The 20,788-nt window shown below is 33.5% G+C and overlaps 1 protein-coding gene and 3 non-coding genes across 5 annotated transcripts; 1 reads left to right on the plus strand and 3 right to left on the minus strand.

Moving 5' to 3' along the window:
- Positions 1-2,004: 2,004 nt before the first annotated feature.
- Positions 2,005-2,098, minus strand: TRNAY-GUA. The gene is made up of 2 exons: positions 2,062-2,098; positions 2,005-2,040 (listed from the first exon to the last, which is right to left on the minus strand). It is a non-coding gene; the product is annotated as a tRNA-Tyr (tRNA).
- Positions 2,099-2,401: 303 nt separating this feature from the next.
- TRNAY-GUA lies at positions 2,402-2,495 on the minus strand. The gene is made up of 2 exons: positions 2,459-2,495; positions 2,402-2,437 (listed from the first exon to the last, which is right to left on the minus strand). It is a non-coding gene; the product is annotated as a tRNA-Tyr (tRNA).
- A 7,066-nt stretch (positions 2,496-9,561) lies between these two features.
- Positions 9,562-9,655, minus strand: TRNAY-GUA. The gene is made up of 2 exons: positions 9,619-9,655; positions 9,562-9,597 (listed from the first exon to the last, which is right to left on the minus strand). It is a non-coding gene; the product is annotated as a tRNA-Tyr (tRNA).
- A 5,771-nt stretch (positions 9,656-15,426) lies between these two features.
- LOC112520511 (ER lumen protein-retaining receptor-like) lies at positions 15,427-20,158 on the plus strand. 2 transcript variants are annotated; one of them, XM_025128957.1, is made up of 6 exons: positions 15,427-15,751; positions 17,355-17,620; positions 17,987-18,102; positions 18,614-18,693; positions 18,886-18,949; positions 19,833-20,158. In XM_025128957.1, exons 1-6 carry the CDS (start codon positions 15,661-15,663, stop codon positions 19,867-19,869), a joined length of 654 nt encoding a protein of 217 aa, XP_024984725.1. In that variant the 5' UTR covers positions 15,427-15,660; the 3' UTR covers positions 19,870-20,158. The 2 variants fall into 2 exon arrangements, with proteins under 2 accessions (XP_024984725.1, XP_024984727.1); XM_025128959.1 differs by having other exon boundaries at positions 18,614-18,687.
- The last annotated feature ends 630 nt before the right edge of the window (positions 20,159-20,788 follow it).

Raw genomic sequence — 20,788 nt, forward strand, 5'->3', positions numbered from 1 at the left:
AAATTTTGAATTAAAAAAATAAATAAACAAGAACTTTTAAATAGTTAATTTGATACTGATATTGATATATTTTTTGCAAATTTTATATGATATTTTTAAATTTATATTTTATTCAAAAATAAAAACATTATCTCTTTTTCAAAATCAAATAAAATCGTATTATATCAACATGGATACAAAATAAAAACGAAATATTGAAATGAAAATGTGTCTCGATGCTTTGCACGAATACCCTTCTAGTATAATATAAATATATGTAAAGAAAGGATGTGTGTGATTTATATTTTTGGTCCCTTGTCGATATCTGGTTTTTGGTTTTTGTCCCTCAAATTCATAAAGTACACTTTTGGTCCATTATTCGTGTTTCAAGGCCCAAACTAATCATTTCCCTTGACACCTTTAGAGGGGCATTAACGAAGCCAACTCTTTTGTTTGTGGGCCCCTGTTTTGGGGAAATAGAAGTTCATATGAAAAAGTCCAACTACTGTGAATATCACATGAGTATCTATCCTGGACAAGTCTTTACGGGCAAACATCATCATATTTATCTATCTTATCTGGAAATATTAGCATTTAGCGGTTAAAAGTCTTCTCTCTCACTTGCTAAGTAAGATTTTTGGTCCGTTCTATAAATATTATGTCTCTATTAGATAAATTATAGATATACATTATCAGATAAATGTTAACATACAAATTTGTATAGGATTATCATTCCAAGATAGGTATTTTAGACTAGGAAAATTGCATGAAAAAGTAAAGTACTTTAATTTTATTCATATTTTGGGTAACATACTTTCAAAACTTCCATTTTGGTACCTAAGATGTAAAGTTTTAAGCATTTAAGTACCCAGATAACCAGTAGAAGCATCAAGCGGTTATCATGTTGATGTGGCGAGTGATGTGGTATCCAGCTCAGTATTATTTGTTGACGTGGTTAGTAACATGGATTTTTTTAACCTAAAATTAGTCTTCAACCTGTTACCCGAGTACTTAAATGTTAACACTTTATATCTTAGGTACTAAAATGAAAGTTTAAAAGTACATTACCTACAATAGGAATCAAGTTAAAGTACGTTACTTTTTCATGCAATTTATCCTTTCAAACGCTACAACTAATTGTTTACAAGGGTATATATCAAAACACATTTCTTGGTGATGCTGTGATAGCCTCTTATTAGGTAAGATTACTGATTTTTACCATTTTCACCTGCTAAGGAAAGTAACACCTGACAGTCGCTTACTTGATAAACACCCCTTAGTACCAAAAATCTGTTAGTCCTGAAATGGAAAAGAAATCATCAACACTTTTTGACAAAAAAAAAAAATTGTTCTCAGATCCTCACAAAATTTTATTCTCATCAGAACTCAATCGAACTATGAAAAGTTCACAATATGGTAATCCAGGGAGGGACCGAGGGAGTTTTGCAGTGGCATGTGCCATTATTTCATTCCTCTGTCGTAATGTAAAAAATATAAGGTCATGAAAAGTGTCACCGTATATATTTTGAAACTACAACACCAACACAAAATTTCCTTGGTAGAGTTGGTTTGCAAAACTTTTCTTCACCCTAAACCCGAGTTCAAATTCTATTGGTGTCATTTTCTTAGTTTAAAGCTTTTAATTTCAGATTTATTTTGTTTCTGAAAAAATTGCAATAAAGAACTTAAACATAGACTTCACATATGAAAAACAATGATCTAACCTACATACCAATATTGATTTTGTGAATTTAAACGAAACGCGTATCATCAAGTTTGATTGATTCAGATGAATTGAAATGTTGAGAGATATGGATATAATTAATCTAGGGTTTTTAAGCGTGTGTGTGTCGATCTAAAAACCGGAATTCGAGCATCTAACACTTACCATTAGATGGAGTCGATATGAAATCTGTAGAAGATGATGGATCAATTTGAATCACAGCGATGAATTCTCCTTTTGATCTTCACATCCGAGAACAACAAAAAGTAAAGAAATCAAAAAGATTGGAGAGGAAAAAAAGATCCGACCTGCCGGATTCGAACCAGCGACCTAAGGATAAGCTGATAGCTTGATGCCAACTACAGTCCTCCGCTCTACCAACTGAGCTAAGGTCGGTTTGTGATTTAAGATATGAATCTTCAGATTCGATTCATTAAGATGAATGTAAGGGAAACTGAACAGTTGATGATACGAATTCAATCGATCTAGGTTTTAAGCGTGTGTGTGTGGGTCGATCTAGGTTTTAAGCGTGTGTGTGTGGGTCGAAAAAGCAGAAATTGGAGCATCTAACACTTACCATAGATGGAGTGTATATGAAATGTGTAGAAGATGCTGGATCGAGTTGAAGCACAGCGACGACTTCTCTCCTTTAGATCTTCACATCGAAAAACAACAAAAAGTAGGAGAGGGAAAAAGAAATCCGACCTGCCGGATTCGAACCAGCGACCTAAGGATAAGCTGAGAGCTTAATGCCAACTACAGTCCTCCGCTCTACCAACTGAGCTAAGGTCGGTTGGTGCTTCACAATCTGATCTGAAATTTAAAAGCATTGATTTACACAAGAGTGAACTTTTATATTTAAATAGGGAAATTTGGGTTTATATGTTCAATCAAGCGAATAATCGTGTAAGAGAAGAATTTAAGATGAGAAACGTAAAAAGAGATCTGAACCATTGATCACATTTAATTTCAAATTCACCTATGAATCGGGTTTGATATGGTGATTGATCTAATGCATCTCATCCTAACATGCATCTAATAGTGAAGATAACTTCTTACAATTCTCACATTAACTCTCCTTCTCACTCGAACCCAACTGCCAGGCCTCATACATCATAAATATTCTTGATGTTCACATGTTTTGGAAAAAAGTATATTTTCCTATAAAAGGGATTGCATTAGAGTTTAAGGGCCCGTTTACTAAACACTTACTTGCTAAGTACTTACCAGGTAATTTTCCTCATCGGATGAACATGGCAAGAGCCAAGAATCTTACCTGGTAAGAGCAATGATAAATATTGAGAGTCTTACCCGGTAAGTGAGGGTGACGACTCTTACCCATGTAAGCGCTTACCGGTAAATTATTGTATAGGATACGTTTTGATGTACTACAATCTTACCGAATAAAACAAATTATGGTGTTAGACTTCTAAAAGCATTTACCGGGTAAGCATTTAGGTAAATGGCCCCTAAGATTGTTTAATCCTCGACCATCAAAATGACATCGTAAGATTGTTGGTAAATACATTTTGCCCGATAATTGTTAACCAGGTAAAAAATTTGGTCTTTGTCATGCCTCTTACTGGGTAAGATTTTCAATTTTTATCATGCCTCTTACCGGGTAAGATTTTCAATCTTTGTCATGCTTATCCGTTACAAGTAAGTGGCATGATAAGCACTTACCTGATTAGAGTTTAGTAGACGGCCCCGATGACTAACTCAAATGGGGTTATCAGGAAAACTCAGTGTGTTATTATGAAGGGGTTTGAACCTGAATTTGAAAAATGGTTAGGGCCTGAAATCCAAATGCTTAAGAAAGCTAAAGTATTTGTGTTACTCGGTGGAGCTCAACTTAGGGTCTAAGTTGTTGTTCACCCAAATACTTACCTGATAAGTACTTACCGATAGGAGTCAACACTATAATTTATTTTGATACGTAAGATTTTAGTACATCAAAACATACTGAATGCAACAATTTACCGGGTAAGCGCTTATCTGGGTAAGAGTCATCATCTTCACTTAGCGGATAAGGCTCTCCATCATTCTCATCACTCTTACCTTGTAAGATTTTTGGCCCTTGTGATGTTCATCCGATGAAGAAATTTATCCAATAAACACTTACCAAGTAAGCGTTTAGTAAACAACCCCTTAGGCTTGATAGTGTTTTGATATAGTAGTTCGATTGATGTAATATATGAATATGAACTTTTGTAGCGTTGTGTTACTCGATATAACTTAATGTAGGCCCACTAGTAGTACTATGTGGATGTGAACTGTTCATTGATATTCACTCTCGGCATTGAGAACTTTATTGTGAAAATTTGATATCCAACGTTACGAATACAGTGTTTCAAAATGAAGTTCAGTATTTTTTGAGACGAAATATCGAATAACCACGGAGTCACATTGAGTATATACTCTCATCACAAATCGCGTCTCTATAGGATTGTATCGAGCTCTGTGGAGTTTATTGATGTTGTCTAGTGCATTATTTTCAATTAACGAATATTGGTAAACTTTTAATACAATGGATATTACATATACTTTCGTTAATTGACAAACATTTGTTCATTCATAAACTTTTATTTACAAAAACACTCATTTATGGCCAGTTTGTTAGCAGATAAATAAGATTAATAAGACTCACAGCTTATTCGATCAACTATACACAACTGTTTGATAGTGGCTTAATGATATATGAAGTGGTTTATTCAGCAAGCTTATAGTAAAAGTTTTATGTAGAAAACCAAGTTTATTTATTCCAAACTTATCCCTCTTAATTAAGAAAATACTTTTCATCCATCTATGAAAAAACCCTTATAAACAAAAACAGCTTCAGTATGTATAGACAAGTTAATCCACACAGCCAAACACCCCTGAAATGATAATTGGAGGACTTGGTTTCTTCCGTACCGTCTTTGTAGGCGAGACCTAAAGACCTTTCGACATTCCACTGCCACACTTCTTTTAATCGTCTCCGCCAGATGTTCATCTTCGTCGTCTTTGGCTGGTTCATCCCAACAATTGGTCTTAGAGCATCTCCGTTGTGTTATTCAAATTAACGAAAATGGAGATTTTGAACAAAACTTTGCTCCAACATTTTCTTCAAAATGGAGAGCATGAATGAGAAAAATTCTCCAAAATTTTGAGAACTCCCGAAAATGATTACCATGAGAACGACAATTTTTTATTATATTCCCACCAATAAAAAACGTTAATGTTAAATATTTATAATAGGAATAATATTTTATTACATGTTTAAAATATTTTAATAATATGATTAATATTTAATTTCAAAAATAGAGAGTATAACTTTATTTGAAGATTTTGAGTTATGATTATCCATTTTAAAGAAATTTTGAATTATCTATCAAAAATACTCTTAAAGTAGTCTCAATTAAGGGTGCTCATGGGTTGGATTGATCGAGTTGAAGACATTTGAACAACTCAACCCAATGCTTATGGTTTGAAAAATCTTAACCCAACCCTAACCAAAGTACAACCCAACCCAACTCAACCCAACCCTAACCCTAACCCGGGTTGACCGAGTTGATACTTTGGTGCATTAAAATATCTTCTAACCTTGAATATGTTATTTTGTCTACTCATAATTTCTTTTTTATCATCAATCATTTGATACAATTTATTCATATCACATTCAGTTTGTTTTCTCAATTTACATATATATGTTCACAGTTATTGAACATATATGCGAATGAGTTATATAGATATGTGAATGATTGAAAATACATGTATATGAAGAGCGTACGTGATAGCGTAATTTTCTAATGTATATATTAATAGAAATTCAAAAATCATATCAAATCTAAGAAATAAAATGATATCGGGTTCATCGGGTTGAGGTTGGGTTAATATAATAGTAACCCAATACCTACGGCTTGGAAATTTTACAACTCGATTACACATTAGGTGTATTCGGGTTGAGTTATTTTGGGTTGGGTTGGGTTGGGTTGGATTGATCGGGTTGTTCGGGTTTTTTAGCACCCCTAGTCTCAACACCAACACTCTCACTCTTGACTATCAGTGTTTTAGATAAACAGACAAGTATTTTGACCGGAGAAGCGATGACTCATCATCAACCGCCGGTTTTTACATGTCTTTGGGTTGTTCCGTTTAGACAACTTATCCATGCCCTTATATTTTACACATTTAGGTTGGACCTTTTTAAACTTAAGATTTCGGTTCAACTTCCCGTGCTCCTATTACGGTTAACGAAAAGACTGAAATTGAGGAATTGAATTCACTAAATGAAGATCGCAATCAAGCTACTTATAGTACATCTCTCTAACTAGTCGTTACAACTACTAAAATGAAACTACACCCATACTTATCAAAAACTAACCGTTACAAACCACAAGGGTGGTGTCTAGGGGTGAGCATAGGCGGGTACCCGCCCTTTTTTACAGGAACCGGAACCGGAACCGGAACCGGCGGTTCTTGAGATATTGGAACCGGAACCGGAACCGGTTAGAGCGGTTCTTAAATTTTTGGAACCGGAACCGGAACCGCCGGGAACCGGTTCCTGTTCCGGGTACCCGCTTCCTAAAATATTAAAAAAATTGTTATTTAGAAATAAAAAATAAAACATTGCCAAAAAACACTAAATAAATAAGCAATAATACAAATTATACAAAATAATGGTTACAAATATTGATTAACGATTACAAACCATAATAGACTAATAGAAAATGTTCAAAGTTTAACGATTACATACTATAATGGTAATTGTTCAAAGTTTAACGATTACATACTATGAATCCAAGTGAACACACAATTTGAAAAAATACGAATCATTTTATATGAAGAATTTAGATGAAGATTGAAGATGACGTGCTTTTAAGATGTAAACCTAATATAAATTTGGTATTAAAAAATAATAATTATTTTTTATTTAAAAAAACCGGGTACCCGGCGGGTAACGGTTCCGAAAAATTGAGAACCGGAACCGGAACCATTCTCAATCGGTTCCGTATTTTAGGAACCGGAACCGGAACCATTCATATCGGTTCCGGTTCTGGAACCGGCGGTTCCAAGGCAGTTCCGATTCTATAGCTGGGTACCCGGTTCCGCTGCTCACCCCTAGTGGTGTCTGATTGGTTCGAGCTTGACTCCAAATGTCAAAAGTAGCAGGAGGTCCCAGGTTCAAATCCAAGGAGGAATAAAAATATCATCCTGGCCACAGAGGTTCAAATACGGTGACTCAGGACTATCTGCAAAGCAGGTGGTCACCATGTGATTAGTCGGCTCGCATAGCGGGTTGGATATTCAGGTTAATAAAAAAAAAAAAAAAAACTAACCGTTACAAAAATTGAACTCTAATACCCCCCTCAAGATAGAATCAGGGAATATATATTCTCCAACGCCATCTTGGATATCAGATGAATCAACTTCAGTACAGGCAAGTTCTTACTTCTTAGTAAATATATCTGTTAGTTGAAAGCAAGAACGCATAAGCATGAGATGAATTGACTATCCACAACTTTCTTTCGATATGGCAGTCTATGTCAGTATGTTTAGTTCGTTCATAAAAAATCTTGATCTCATGGTCTTAAAGAACAGTCAGGAAAATCCTCATTGATCATTCAAAAGTAAACAACCATGAGTTACCATACACTACTAAGGTAAATCCCTTTGGTACTTCATCCATACTTAAAAAAAGGCAACATTGGTCTATAAGTTTTATGTGTTTTTTGACTTATTTCAGTCTGACACCGGTAATAAGTTAATGCTTCCTGACTTATGAAAAATTGTTTATTACCAGTTTATCATTTTAACTATATTTTATTAATGTTTGTTAATTATTCATCTTATTGATATAAATTTTTGTCAAAGATATCATTATAAATGATGAAAAATAAATTTTTGCATGTTAAAAAATCAAATAGGCTAATAAGCAATCATAAACACTCTCATAAGTCAATAATATGGAAGACTGTTTTTTTTCATTATTTTACATACGTAAACAAAATTTGCCAAACACTAAAAAACAACTTATCAGTTTATTACTTTTTGGGACCGTTATAAGCTAATCCAAACATTTTTTACAGAACTTTGGTTTGATACCACATAAGTTAATAAGCACTTTTACAAAAAAACATAAGTTATTTTAAATAAACAATCACAAACACCCCCCTTAGGTTTAGTCTATTTTTGTTCTTAATATATATTCTCTTATTTATACAATGTAATCAAAAGTTTTAGAACATACAAATACTGCCTACAATCCGGTGCAGTCTAGGGGTGAGCAGCGGAACCAGATACCTGACTCTGGAACCGGAACCGCCTTGGAACCGCCGGTTCCGGAACCGGAACCGATATGAATGGTTCCGGTTCCTAAAATACGGAACCGATTGAGAATGATTCCGATTCTCAATTTTTCGAAACCGTTACCCGCCGGGTACCCGGTATTTTTCAATTAAAAATAATAATTATTTTTTAATACCAAATTTATATTAGGTTTACATCTTGAAAGCACACCATCGTCTTCATTCTTCATCTAAATTCTTCATACATAATTATTCGTATTTTTTCAAATTGTGTGTTCACTTGGATTCATAGTATGTAATCGTTAAACTTTGAACATTTACCAGTATGTAATTGTTAAACTTTGAACATTTACCATTATAGTATGTAATCGTTAAACTTTGAACATTTACCAGTATGTAATTGTTAAACTTTGAACATTTACCATTATAGTATGTAATCGTTAAACTTTGAACATTTTCTATTAGTCTATTATGATTTATAATCATTAAACAATATTTGTAACCATTATTTTGTATAATTTGTATTCTTGCTTATTTATTTAGTGTTTTGACAACGTTTTATTTTTTTTCTAAATAACAAAATTTTAATATTTTAGGAAGTGAGTATCCGGAACCGGAACCGGTTCCCGGCGGTTCCGGTTCCGATTCCAAAAATTTAAGAAACCGCTCTGACCGGTTTTGGTTCTAATATCTCAAGAACCGCCAGTTCCGGTTCCTGTTAAAAAGGACGGGTACCCGCCACTGCTCACCAAGTGACCCCTACAGGGTGCACCAAGCCGCACGGTCTTTCCTGGCTGGCGCGAATCTGGACGACGGTGGTGCTGATGCAGGCAGGTTTTCACATCGTTGCAAGATCGATCACATCAGCGTCGGTTTTTGTCTTTTAGGGCGGGCCATTTCGCAATTTCCATTTAGAAAGGAGGATTAGGTGGATGATTTTTTGAAAAAAACATGTATTTTTAGGGTTAAAAACCTATGAACGATGATCAAGTTCAAGTTCATCGTAAGGTGAATCTAAACAAAATGACGAAAAGAATTATGCATTCAGTTGACGAAAAATGAACATTCTTGCATACAGATACATCTCCTAAGAATTTATTTCCAAAATTCCCTCTACTAACATGAAATCAAAGTAAAAGCATCAGATCAGACTGAAACAAAACGCAGATTGGATGGTGAACTGAATCTAGGGTTTTAAGTGTGTGGATTCGATAAAACGGAAATCGATCATCTAACACTTACCATTCGCAGATTCGATGATGAATGGAGGAGTTGAGAGATACGGATTCAAACAATCTAGGGTTTTCAGCGTGTGGATTCGATAAAACTGAAATTTATCATCTAACACTTACCATTCGCAGATTCGTATGATGAATGGAGGAGTTGAGAGTTACGGATTCAAACAATCTAGGGTTTTCAGCGTGTGGATTCGATAAAACTGAAATTTATCATCCAACACTTACCAATGGAGTGGATGTTAATCGTGTAGACGATTGATGGATCGAGTTGAATGAATTCTCTCCCACAAATCCAAAAAAAAAAAATGGAAAATTTTAGAGGGAGAAAAAGAAATCCGACCTGCCGGATTCGAACCAGCGACCTAAGGATAATCTGATAGCTTGACGCCGACTACAGTCCTCCGCTCTACCAACTGAGCTAAGGTCGGTTTTTGTTTCAATTCACAAAGAAAAGTCATTAAACTAATACAATAAGCATCAAAAGCTCATTTTTTCATCGGTTTTAAAAAGCCTTTTGGTAAACGTTGCCACTGTTATCAGATTTAAGGGTCGTTCACTAAATGTTTATTCGGGTAAGTGCTTATTAAGTCATATTACCTTAGCGAATAAATATGGTAAGAAATAAAAATCTTACTCAGTAAGAGTAAGACAAAGACTAAGGGTGCGTTTGGTTTGCAGGAATGTTTCTGAGGGATTTGGATTGCTAGGAGGGATTTGGATTCCATGAGATTTGGATTGGATTGAATTTAAAATCCATTCCTATGTTTGGTTTGCAGGATTTGGATTGAATTTGAAATCCATTCCACAGTCAGGCAAATCTACAGACGATGATAGAAACCTAATAACATATGCAACTCCATAGACGATGATTGAAATAACATATGCAAATCTACAGACGATGATTGAAACCTAATAACATATGCAAATCTACAGACGATGATTGAAACCTAATAACATATGCAAATCTACAGACACAACGAGGGCAGATATATGTTCGTACATTGAAAAATAAATAGGATGCATATTTGGGAAGGAGACATGTTAATCTTCAAACGAGGGCAGATATATGTTCTTACCTGCTGATTGATGAGAGAAGGCGGAGAAGAGGAGGAGAGAGCATCGGCGATTGCAATGACAAGAGAAGGCGAGAGCAGTGGGGAAGTGGTGCAAGCAGTGGGGAAGCGGACGAAGAGGAGAAGAGGAGGAGAGCACCGGCGGCGGCGAGGACAGTGGGGAGGTGGAGAGGAAACCGTCGAGAGCAGTGGGGAGGTGGGGAAAGCGAGGATTGCGTTAGGGCATGAAGCGTCGAAGAAGAAATGGTTTGCCCGGATTCTAAATCCAGCCTTTTTCCAAAGGATTTTCAAATCCCTTGTTTACGAGATTTTAAGGGATTCCCGGGATTTCAAATCCTGATGACTTAGCAAACCAAACATGGGATTGGAATGGATTTGAAATCCAAATCCTCCCAAATCCATTCCATTCCCGCAAACCAAACGCACCCTAAGAGTTTTACCCGGTAAGTGAGGGTGACGACTCTTACTACGGTAAGCTCTTATTGGATAAATTGTTGCATACAATATCGTTTTGGTGACTAAAGTCTTACCCGGTAAGTAAGTGGTAGTGTTAAATTTTACCCGTAAGCGTTTTCTGAGTAAGTGTTTGGTAAATGACCCCTTACCTAGTGTTCGAAAATCTTACCTAGTAAGAAAGATAGTAAGGACCAATAATCTTACCCGATAAATGAGGGGAAAAAACTCTTACTCGACAAACGTTTACTATATAAAAGATGCTTATAACAATCCATTTTAGTGATTGATAATATTATTCGATAAGGTAAATAAGATAATGAGTTTTATCAGTAACCACTTATCCATTAAACATTTAGTAAACGACCTCTTATATATATATATATATATATATATATATATATATATATATATATATATATTGTGTTTTAGCCTTATATTGTACCACAAATTAATCATCAATCAATTGTAAATAGGAGTGCTCATGGGTTAAGTTGATAGGGTTGAAGACATTTGAACAACTCAACTTAATGTTTGCGGTTTGAAAAATCTTAACCCAACCCAAACCAAAGTGCAACCCAACCCAACCCAACCCGTACGGTTTAGTCGGGTTGATAATTTGGTAAATTAAAATATTTTTCTAACCTTGAACATGTTATTTATCTACTCATAATTTATTTTTCATCATCAATCATTTAATACAACTTATCCATATTTCTTACATATATCAATTTCAGTTAATTTTATCAATTTACGTATATATGTTCAAAGTTACATAACATATATACGAATAAGTTATATAGTGTGAATAGATTGAAAATATATGCATATGAAAAGCATACATAATAGTGTAATTGTCTAATATATATATATACTAATATAAATTCAATAATCATATTAAATGCAAAAAATAAAAGGATATCGGGTTCGTCGGATTGTGTTGAGTTCAAATAATAGTAACCTAATACTTATGATTTGACAATTTTACAACTCGATTAAACATCAGGTTGCTTCGGGTTAAGTTATTTCTTGTTGAGTTGGGTTGGGTTGATCGGCACGCTTAATTGTAAGTATTGTATTTTAACAAAAATAAAAGAAAATTATAATATATGATTATTTTCAGTAAAAATACAAAGTTTAAAGAAAATATTTATGCAAAGTAAATTATTGTAAGTTCAAATGTAGTATTAAATTATGATTAAGAGAATTATATAATAAAAAATATATTATAAGTAATTATTTATTCCCCTTTAAATTTGGGAAAAACAAAAGTCATTGTTGTCATCATTATTAATATTTTTGGTTTTTTTTTATCGTATCATATATGAATTAATTTGTCTGTATAAATTAATAGATTTTTACTAAATTGTGCTAAATAAACAGTTTAAGTGGTATAAATACCTTGTTAGACCCTACCATTGTACTTTCATTTTTTCTTATAACAATAATGTATTTTCAAATTATTTTTTAATTAAAGTACTGTACTTTAATTTTTTTACCTATTATAACATTAGGTAACCTTTTGATTTAAATTTACTCATTATATTAGGTTTTCATGTCACCTCACTGTCCACTTAGGTTGTCCAAACGTACTATACCACTGACATGCCATTTTTTATTACAACGTTATACTTTCAAAATTATTTTATTATAGTATCATCAGTTTCTATTAGAACATATGCTTTTAGTTTTAATATTTTATTATTTAGAAATATATCAAATCAAACATGTTTACCTAAATTTAGTATCTGTTTGTAACCCTAAATTTCAATTGGAATTTTAATCTCCCAAAATCGAGATTATAGCAACGAGTAACCTTTTTGAGTTAAGATGATATTATACAAGTTACTAGATTTCGTCAAAGACCTTACAGCCTAGTGTTAAAGGCTTGGGCATGACATAGTCATAAACCCGAGTTCGAGCCCTAGGAGGGGAGTGTTGGCGACATTTAAGTGGGWCCATGTTTAGCCTCCAAATTTGCCGGGGATTAGTCGGGCTTTGGCCCGGACACCCTTACAAAAAAAAAAAAAAAGGTTACTAGATTTCCATTTCATGATTGTCTATATGGGATGTCCACATGTAACGTTTTGTTTACGTGACATTTCTTATTACAACATTATACACTGGAAAAAATTGATTTTACACATTATTTAATAAATATATTAAACGAATTAGAAAATTTATAAATTATTCATTAATATACCAATATTAATAAAACTAGTAAAACACAATTTATCTTGCTGACATTTAAAAGAAATATGTATCTTTTGAAAAACGAAAATAAGAACTGTTATATTTTTTTACCAACAAATATTTATCTTTTAAAGAATATATCATATTTGTTTTAAAAAATTACTTGAAATATAAATATAATAAATTAATTAATTTTTTTAATTATTTGTTGATAAAACAATATGTAAAAAACTTGTAGAGCACAATTTATATCACTATCATTTTAAAAAAACTTTAAAAGATATACATTTTTTGAACAAAATAAAACAAGAAGTGTTACTTTTTTGCAAACAAAATAATTATCTTGAAAATAATATATTATATTTATTTAAGAAATATTTTAATCTAAAATATTTAATTTGTAATATAATTTAATAAAAAAAAGTTAAAATAAAATAAAATGTCTCTTCATTCGTAGTAATGAAAAGTGAAAATCATTAAAGTAATTTAAAAAAAGCTTTTTATTTATTTATTTTTTATTTTAGCTATTTCATCAAAATAATGTGTCATGCAAGTCACATCATTTAAGCCAAGTAAGCAAAAAAAAAAAAGTAAATGGTTTAAAATGTAACAAGTTATCCATTACAATAATTGATAGATATTTCAAAGTAAGGTGTCCTAATAAAAAATAATTAAAAATATATTATAATAATAAAAAAAAATTAAAATATAATATCATAATAAGAAAATTTATGAAAGTAGGTAAATTTAATAATTTATTTGTTGAAAACAATTAAAAAACTTAATCATTAATATATTAGAGTTTTTGACTTTTCCTTTCAAGATCTCAAAATATTGTCCAACAGATAGGTCTATAATTTTTTTTCAAGTGGTAACACAATTTAAGCTTGAATAAATTAGTTGTGTACTCTTGCAATGTAGTGGGAGCCGTGAATTTTAACGATTATGAAGTTTCATTGGTTTTATTAGATAATATTTAACGATAATATAAGTTACACTTGGTATTTACATATTAATACAATTTGAATAAATAAGAGTTATGGTTCTAATTACAGTCTATCGATGAAAAAATTTGTATAACAATTTAAAATACAATATATTTAAATCTATCATATTTAAACGACTACACAAATGTGTTCTATTTACACCAAAAGCAAAGAATCAAGAGATTGAGAACGACACCGAGAGTTCTAAAGCAATTTAATGGAAGATGAATGAGAGAAATTTTAATAACTCATGGTGAATATCAGTTTGAATCGCACTTTAGGGGATGGGGAGAAGACATAGAGGTATGAGAGGGTGAAGACATGTATGAAATGTGTTAAAAATATCTTGAGAAACATGAAAAAAAAGTAATAATGTGCATTGGTAACTTGCACTATATGTTATTTTAATTGTAGTTTAAGAGATTGAAGACTGAATGCATAAAGTAGTAGTACTTAATGCATTATGAGTTGTTTTTAAGACTTTTAAAACTTTGTACATAAATGTATAATACTTTATGCATTAAAAATTGTTTAGCATCCTAATTTCGTTGTAAATAATTACCAAATGATTTCATTCTATCCATACTATATTATAAACCAGATTTTCCAAAAGTCTTAAAAACAATTTTTAATGCACAAAGTATTATACATTTATGCACAAAGTTTTAAAAGTTTTAAAAATAACTCATAATGCATTAAGTACTACTATTTTATGCATTTAGTCTTAAAGTCTCTTAAGTTACAATTAAAATAACATATAATACAAGTTACTAATGCACATTATTACTTTTTATTTTCATGTTATTAAGATACTTTTTTGACACATTTTACTCATGCCATCACATTTTCATATCTCTATGTCTTCTACTCATCCCTAAGGTAAGAATTCAAATTGATATTTACCATGAGTTATTAAAAGTCTTCTCATTCAATTGCTCTAAAACTCTCGGTCTCCCTCTCTTGATTCTTTGCTCTTAGTGTAAATCGAACACATTTTTGAAGTCGTTTAAATATGTTGAGTTTTAAATTGTCATACAATTTTTTTAATTGATAAACTGTAATTGGAACCATAACTCTTATTTATTCAAATTGTATTAATATATAAAAATCAAGTGCAATTTATATCATCGTTAAATTTTTTCTAATAAAACCAGTGAAAACTTCAAAACCGTTAAAATTCATAACTCTCTATCGCATTATACGAATACACAACTAGTATTATATTATAATTTTTTTAATCATTGTATATCGAACCATTTAATTATACGAAAAACCGGTAGAAACACAATATCTTTTTTAAGGAGGATTTGCTGTCGTTTTCTCTTTCCCATGCCACCGTATCATTCTAGGTGGGTCTGTCCTAGACTGTCCACGTCATCAATCTTTTATTTATACGATTTCATACTAATGAAAAAAATAGTATTATATATAAAACCCTGTTTTCAGTTGGCCAAACTTCCATGCTACTTTTTATGAAGGGAAGGTCACTCATCAACCACTCTCCTCTCTCTCGATCAAAAAACCCGACCCGATTAATATCGCTTCTCCATTCTCCCAAGCTACACGCAAGGACACCAACCACACAGAATCGAAGGGGATAAGGATCTGTTTGGATCAATCGGAGAGATCTGTTTGAAATTGTTGTTTCCAAGTAGATCTGTTCGAGTTTTTGACCAATTCATTTCATTTCGTCAGTGTTTTTGATCCCCCAAAAAAAACAAAGAAAGGATGAATATATTCAGATTGGCTGGTGACATGACGCATTTGGCGAGTGTCCTTGTATTGCTCCTCAAGATCCACACCATCAAATCATGCGCTGGTACTCCCGCCTTTTGCCCTATGCTCTGTGGTTTTTTGTTTAACGAGTAGTTATTAATCAGCTGGTGAGAATTAGGTTTTTGATTCGGTTTTTTCGTCGTTCATTTCGAATTGTGGTTTATCTGAACGCTGAGAGTTCATGGTGTAATTATTTTGTTGGGCGATGTGATTATTTATATTACTCATTGATGGAAAATTGTGGTTTTATGATGAATTGAAGTGAATTTGCGCAATGTTTTGGTTCGTAGTAGCGTATTTTGTGTTTCGGTCCTCTTCCCCATTACTTAGAAAAAGTGAGCCATCGGTTCTTTGCATAATAGATGAAAGGGATGAGGTTCAGCTTTCTCTATTAGCTTCTGCTATTTGCTTACATCAGTTACGTCCATTATCCATTCTACGTGTTGCGAGTTCATCTCAATTCACCTTATTCACATTGTAATTGGATTATATGTTCCATTTGTCCTCGCACTATGGAAGACAGAAATGAGATGTTCAAAGTTAATCAAGCAATCTAAAAGCCGCAAGTAATTAGTTGTTCATCAAATTCGATGCAAAAACTGTATGGACTTGTTACATTGTTCAATGTAGTTTTCAAATAACGTTTAAAAACTCTAGACTTCACATTTTGTTCTTCCTCATAAAGTGTATCCTTTTTGTCCTTGAAGAATGAAGGGTAGACTGTTTACTTGTTTGCCTGAGGTGAATTTCTTTCTTCCTTTCAATTGTTTTAATTGAATTCATATTGATTGTTTAACATTTTCTTTCTGTGGTTTCCATTTATATCATGGGAAAAAATTGGTATAAAGAAATGAGACCGTGGTAATCTGGCCCTGTCCTTTGCCACCTTGCCCTTGATTATTGGTTCCATTGTGCTCTTTAATTTGCTGTCATGGCACCTCCGTTTTCTAATGCATATGTTAGCGAATCTAGAAGTTTTCATAACAAGGTTAGTAACGGAAAGTGTATAGATGGGGCTCACAAGTATACCAGTGGCTTGATATTTGCTATTATGCATATTGATGTGAAAGTAGGAGCTTTTTGAGTAATTCTTGACATGGTTAAGAATAGGGAAACGATGACTTGAGAAAGAGAATGCACGTTTGCTTCAACTCTAAGCAGCAATGTAAATAAATTAAGTTATTGCACTGCTAGATTTTTTTAAAACGAAAAATGCTAAAGAAAAACTCCATCAAATGAGTTTAACCCTCAGGGGTAGCCCAACCTGTAAGAACTTGGGTTTGTTCCCTAGTGGTCACAAGTTTGAGTCCCAGTCATTGGATGGTTGCCTGACTCTTAACTTCAGGACCCCATTAGATTAGTCAAGGTGCACGCAAGCTGGCTTGGACCCACAGTTATCTATATAATAACTCCATAAATGAGACTAGTGCTGATAGGCAACCATGTTTGTTTAAGATCAAATGATATATGATGTGATCATTTTGTACGTTAGTTGTCCCCATCTTTTGTGTGTCTTCTAACACGTCATTATAAATCGGTTGGGTAACATCCTAGAAACTACTGCATTGGTAAACATAAACTGTTTAAATTGTAGAGACCGTAAGTTCATGCAATCATCTTTGAAATTCTACTTCTGTTACATGCAGGGGTATCATTGAAAACTCAGGAGCTCTATGCAATGGTCTTTGCTACTCGCTACTTGGATATATTTACTGATTTTATCTCGGTTTATAACACTATCATGAAGTTAATCTTCCTGGGGAGCTCTTTCTCTATTGTATGGTACATAAGGCACCACAGGGTCGTTCGTAGATCCTATGATAAAGATCAAGACACCTTCCGCCATTATTTTCTCATGCTGCCTTGTTTGATTTTGGCCCTACTTGTCAATGAAAAGCTCACTTTCAAAGAGGTATAAACATCTTGCTATTCAAATATTAGATATTTCAGTGAAGTTCAGATTCTGTCCACCTGACTCAAGTCATCAAACAAAAGGCCACCATATAAAACAAAACAAACCAAAAGAATCCATGATAAGATGTACGCAAACCTACCCTCTAGGAGTAGAGAAACTGTTTGCGTGAAGACCCACGACTTATGAGAAGTGTGACAAAAGGCCGCCATATCCCCAAAGTAAATTTGGGAGGGCAGTAACTTTTGTTGCCTGACCGTCGACTAGACTAGACAACCCAAAAAGCGTGGGATTCTGATTTTGAGACCCTTAGATTATGCAAATCAATTTTTTAGCTTTGATCATTTGTTGCTTTGATTTGAGCAGGTAATGTGGACATTCTCCTTGTATCTAGAAGCAGTCGCGATACTTCCTCAGCTGGTTTTGCTGCAAAGAACAAGGAATATTGATAATTTGACTGGCCAATATGTTTTTCTTCTTGGGTAATATACTAATGCAGTATTTTCTCCATTTTTTTCCTCTCTTGATCAACAATATACATCTGCCAATGGCAAAAATCAGCAAGAAACGAACATCCTTGGCTGCTTAGATATTTAAAATTTGAATATGTAAATCCAAATTGCAATTTCAGATGCAAGTGCATCTTACATTTTAAACATGTGGGTGTGTTTGGTATGTGGGATGGGACAGGACAGGACAAAACAAGAAATTGTTGTCCACGATTGCTGCGACATTTAGATTGGGACAAGACAGAAGTGCATGAGACAATAAAATGTCCCACCATAATAGGTGAAACAAAAACTTGAGAGATGGGACAAGATTGGTAAATTATTAAACTACCCATGTGAAATTAAAACCATAATTCCTTGCACAATTTCTTCACCCGCCTACCTCATTCTTGTCCCTATAGTCCTGTCAGCCCCGTTTCTGTACCAAGTGCCCCCATAAGATTTCAATATTCAGTAGAAGCTAAGTTTTATTGGGTTCCTGCAGAGCGTACCGAGCTTTATACATTTTGAACTGGATCTACCGTTACTTCACTGAACCGCATTTTGTCCACTGGATCAGTATATGTCTTTCTCTCTCTCTTTCTCTCTCTCTCTCTCTCTCTCTCTCTCTCTCTCTCTCTCGCTCTATATATGTTTATTTCTCTCTCACTCACTCACACAGATTATTTAAGCATGCATGTAAAAAGCTAGTGTTTTTGTTCATTTTCGAATTCACGAGTGACAATGACTCTCTGAATGCTTCTTCTGGTGTTGCAGCTTGGATAGCAGGTGTAGTCCAGACATTGCTTTACGCTGATTTCTTCTATTACTACTTCGAAAGGTAAACATTACATGTATCTTCCAAGAAGACGATAAACATTCACTACACAAAGTTCTCGGCAAACACCATATCTGCATGTCATAAAACATATGTTTTCACATGTTACAACTATTTCATACACAATGTTAAGTGATCACTATTGATGATTCACTGATGGTATGCCATCTAGGCTATCTTTCGCTAACTAGCTTATAAACTAGCCGTTGACTGAAATGCTAAGTAGTCATGTTTGGTAAAAACTAAATGGTAGCTTAACATGACCTAAAAAAGCTATGTTGGAAAATTAATTGAAAAAAAATAAAGGGCTTTATTGGAAAAACTGAAAAAAACCCAAAGCTATTTGAAATATTACTTTACAAATTAGCTGTTGGCTGATAAACTCGTCGTGCTTGTTAAAAACTACCTGATAAACTAGTTGATAATGAAAAATGACCTAAAAAGACATGTTAGAAAAGTTAACTGAAAAAAATATAAAGGGCATAACTGGAAAAAGAGGAACCCCCCCCCCCTTTCAAGGGATTTTTTAAGTTTTTTGATTGGTTTCAAGAGACTTTTTCGGTTTTTTTGTCAATTTCGAGGGACTTTTTTGGTTTTTTGATTGATGTTCGTTGTATTTCTCTAATATTCTGGAGAACTCTTCAAACTTTAGCTGGTGCACCTTTCATACCCTACAAATATTCTACTTAAGAAAATAAGTTGAGCGGGTGCACGGGACCCTACTTGGGGGTTGATGGGTCCGCCCCTGCTTGAAGTAGTGCTTCAAATAGCTAGCTTAGGGTTAAACAATCAACTCTTTCTCAATAAGGTGAATAAAAACAAGAAGCTAGCTTTTGGTTGCTAAACATGACCTTATTACTCTTTTTCTGGTTTTTGATGCTTGCAGCTGGAAGAACAATGTAAGGCTCCAACTACCTGCTTAAGCTTGTCCTTTTTGATGACGATGATGCCGAGGAGAGAGTTGTAAGAATCATAACCTGATTCTCATAGGGTTGATCGACGATTTCAATTCTTTTAGTTTTGTTTTGAATGCCCATGTGGTTCTCGTCAACTCCCAAAAAACGAGTCAGTGACACCTCCAAACAGGACATTATATGTATGAGCGGTCTCCGCCTGGGTTCGTTTGGTTTAGGGATCATACAGTATTCATTTTTCATATAGAATGCAAGTAAAGATTCTTTCTAATTGGTATCAGCTGTGGCTTGTAGAATCTTTTTGGTTTTGTTCATCAAATGCAAGAAAATGGTGGTTTGTGATTGTTGTCACTTGTCAAGTCAAAAAACGGTTTCAGACAAGAAAGTGATGATCAGATAGGGGTGTTTATGATGGGTCAATTGTAGCTGAATGAACCAGTTTGGCATTGGCATTTTCTTGAATCGGACCCTATACTAAAAAACCCGTTAACCAGTAAAAAACCCGTTAACCAGTGACTCGGTTTTTTCGGTTCAATCACTTGGCCCTTGGTGCGTTGGTGGTATAAAATTCAAATTCGGGAGCATTGTTAGCATTAAGAGTAAGAGGATGTTTGAGAGTTGTTAAATGGTTTGGTGCAAAATGATTAAGTGGTCAGAACGATTAAGAGGCTCTTATGATATAATGTAAAATGAAACATAATTATTTGATAATTGTTTACGATGAAATTAAGACGTTGAATGGTTAATGGAGACCTAAGATACAAAACCATTTAGAGGGTTTAGAACCATTAAGAGACAAGATTTTTTTTTATGTCAAACAAGATTCATCTCTTAATTAAACTATTAAGAGGTAAAAGAACAACTCCTAAATTATGTTTTTTTGTCAAAAATTACGATCTTCATCTTTATAGTTTAGAGATTAAAGTTT

The sequence above is a fragment of the Cynara cardunculus genome (genome assembly GCF_001531365.2).
Source record: "Cynara cardunculus var. scolymus isolate 2C chromosome LG 10, CcrdV1, whole genome shotgun sequence".
NCBI classification, from domain to species: Eukaryota; Viridiplantae; Streptophyta; class Magnoliopsida; order Asterales; family Asteraceae; genus Cynara; species Cynara cardunculus.

Excerpts from the sequence above, each read along its gene's own strand:
- LOC112520511 (XM_025128957.1), top strand. The coding sequence starts at position 15,661 with ATGAATATATTCAGATTGGCTGGTGACATGACGCATTTGGCGAGTGTC. Across the intron at positions 18,103-18,613 it reads CAATATGTTTTTCTTCTTGG|AGCGTACCGAGCTTTATACA; the intron begins GTAATATACTAA and ends GGGTTCCTGCAG. Across the intron at positions 18,950-19,832 it reads TTCTATTACTACTTCGAAAG|CTGGAAGAACAATGTAAGGC; the intron begins GTAAACATTACA and ends TGATGCTTGCAG.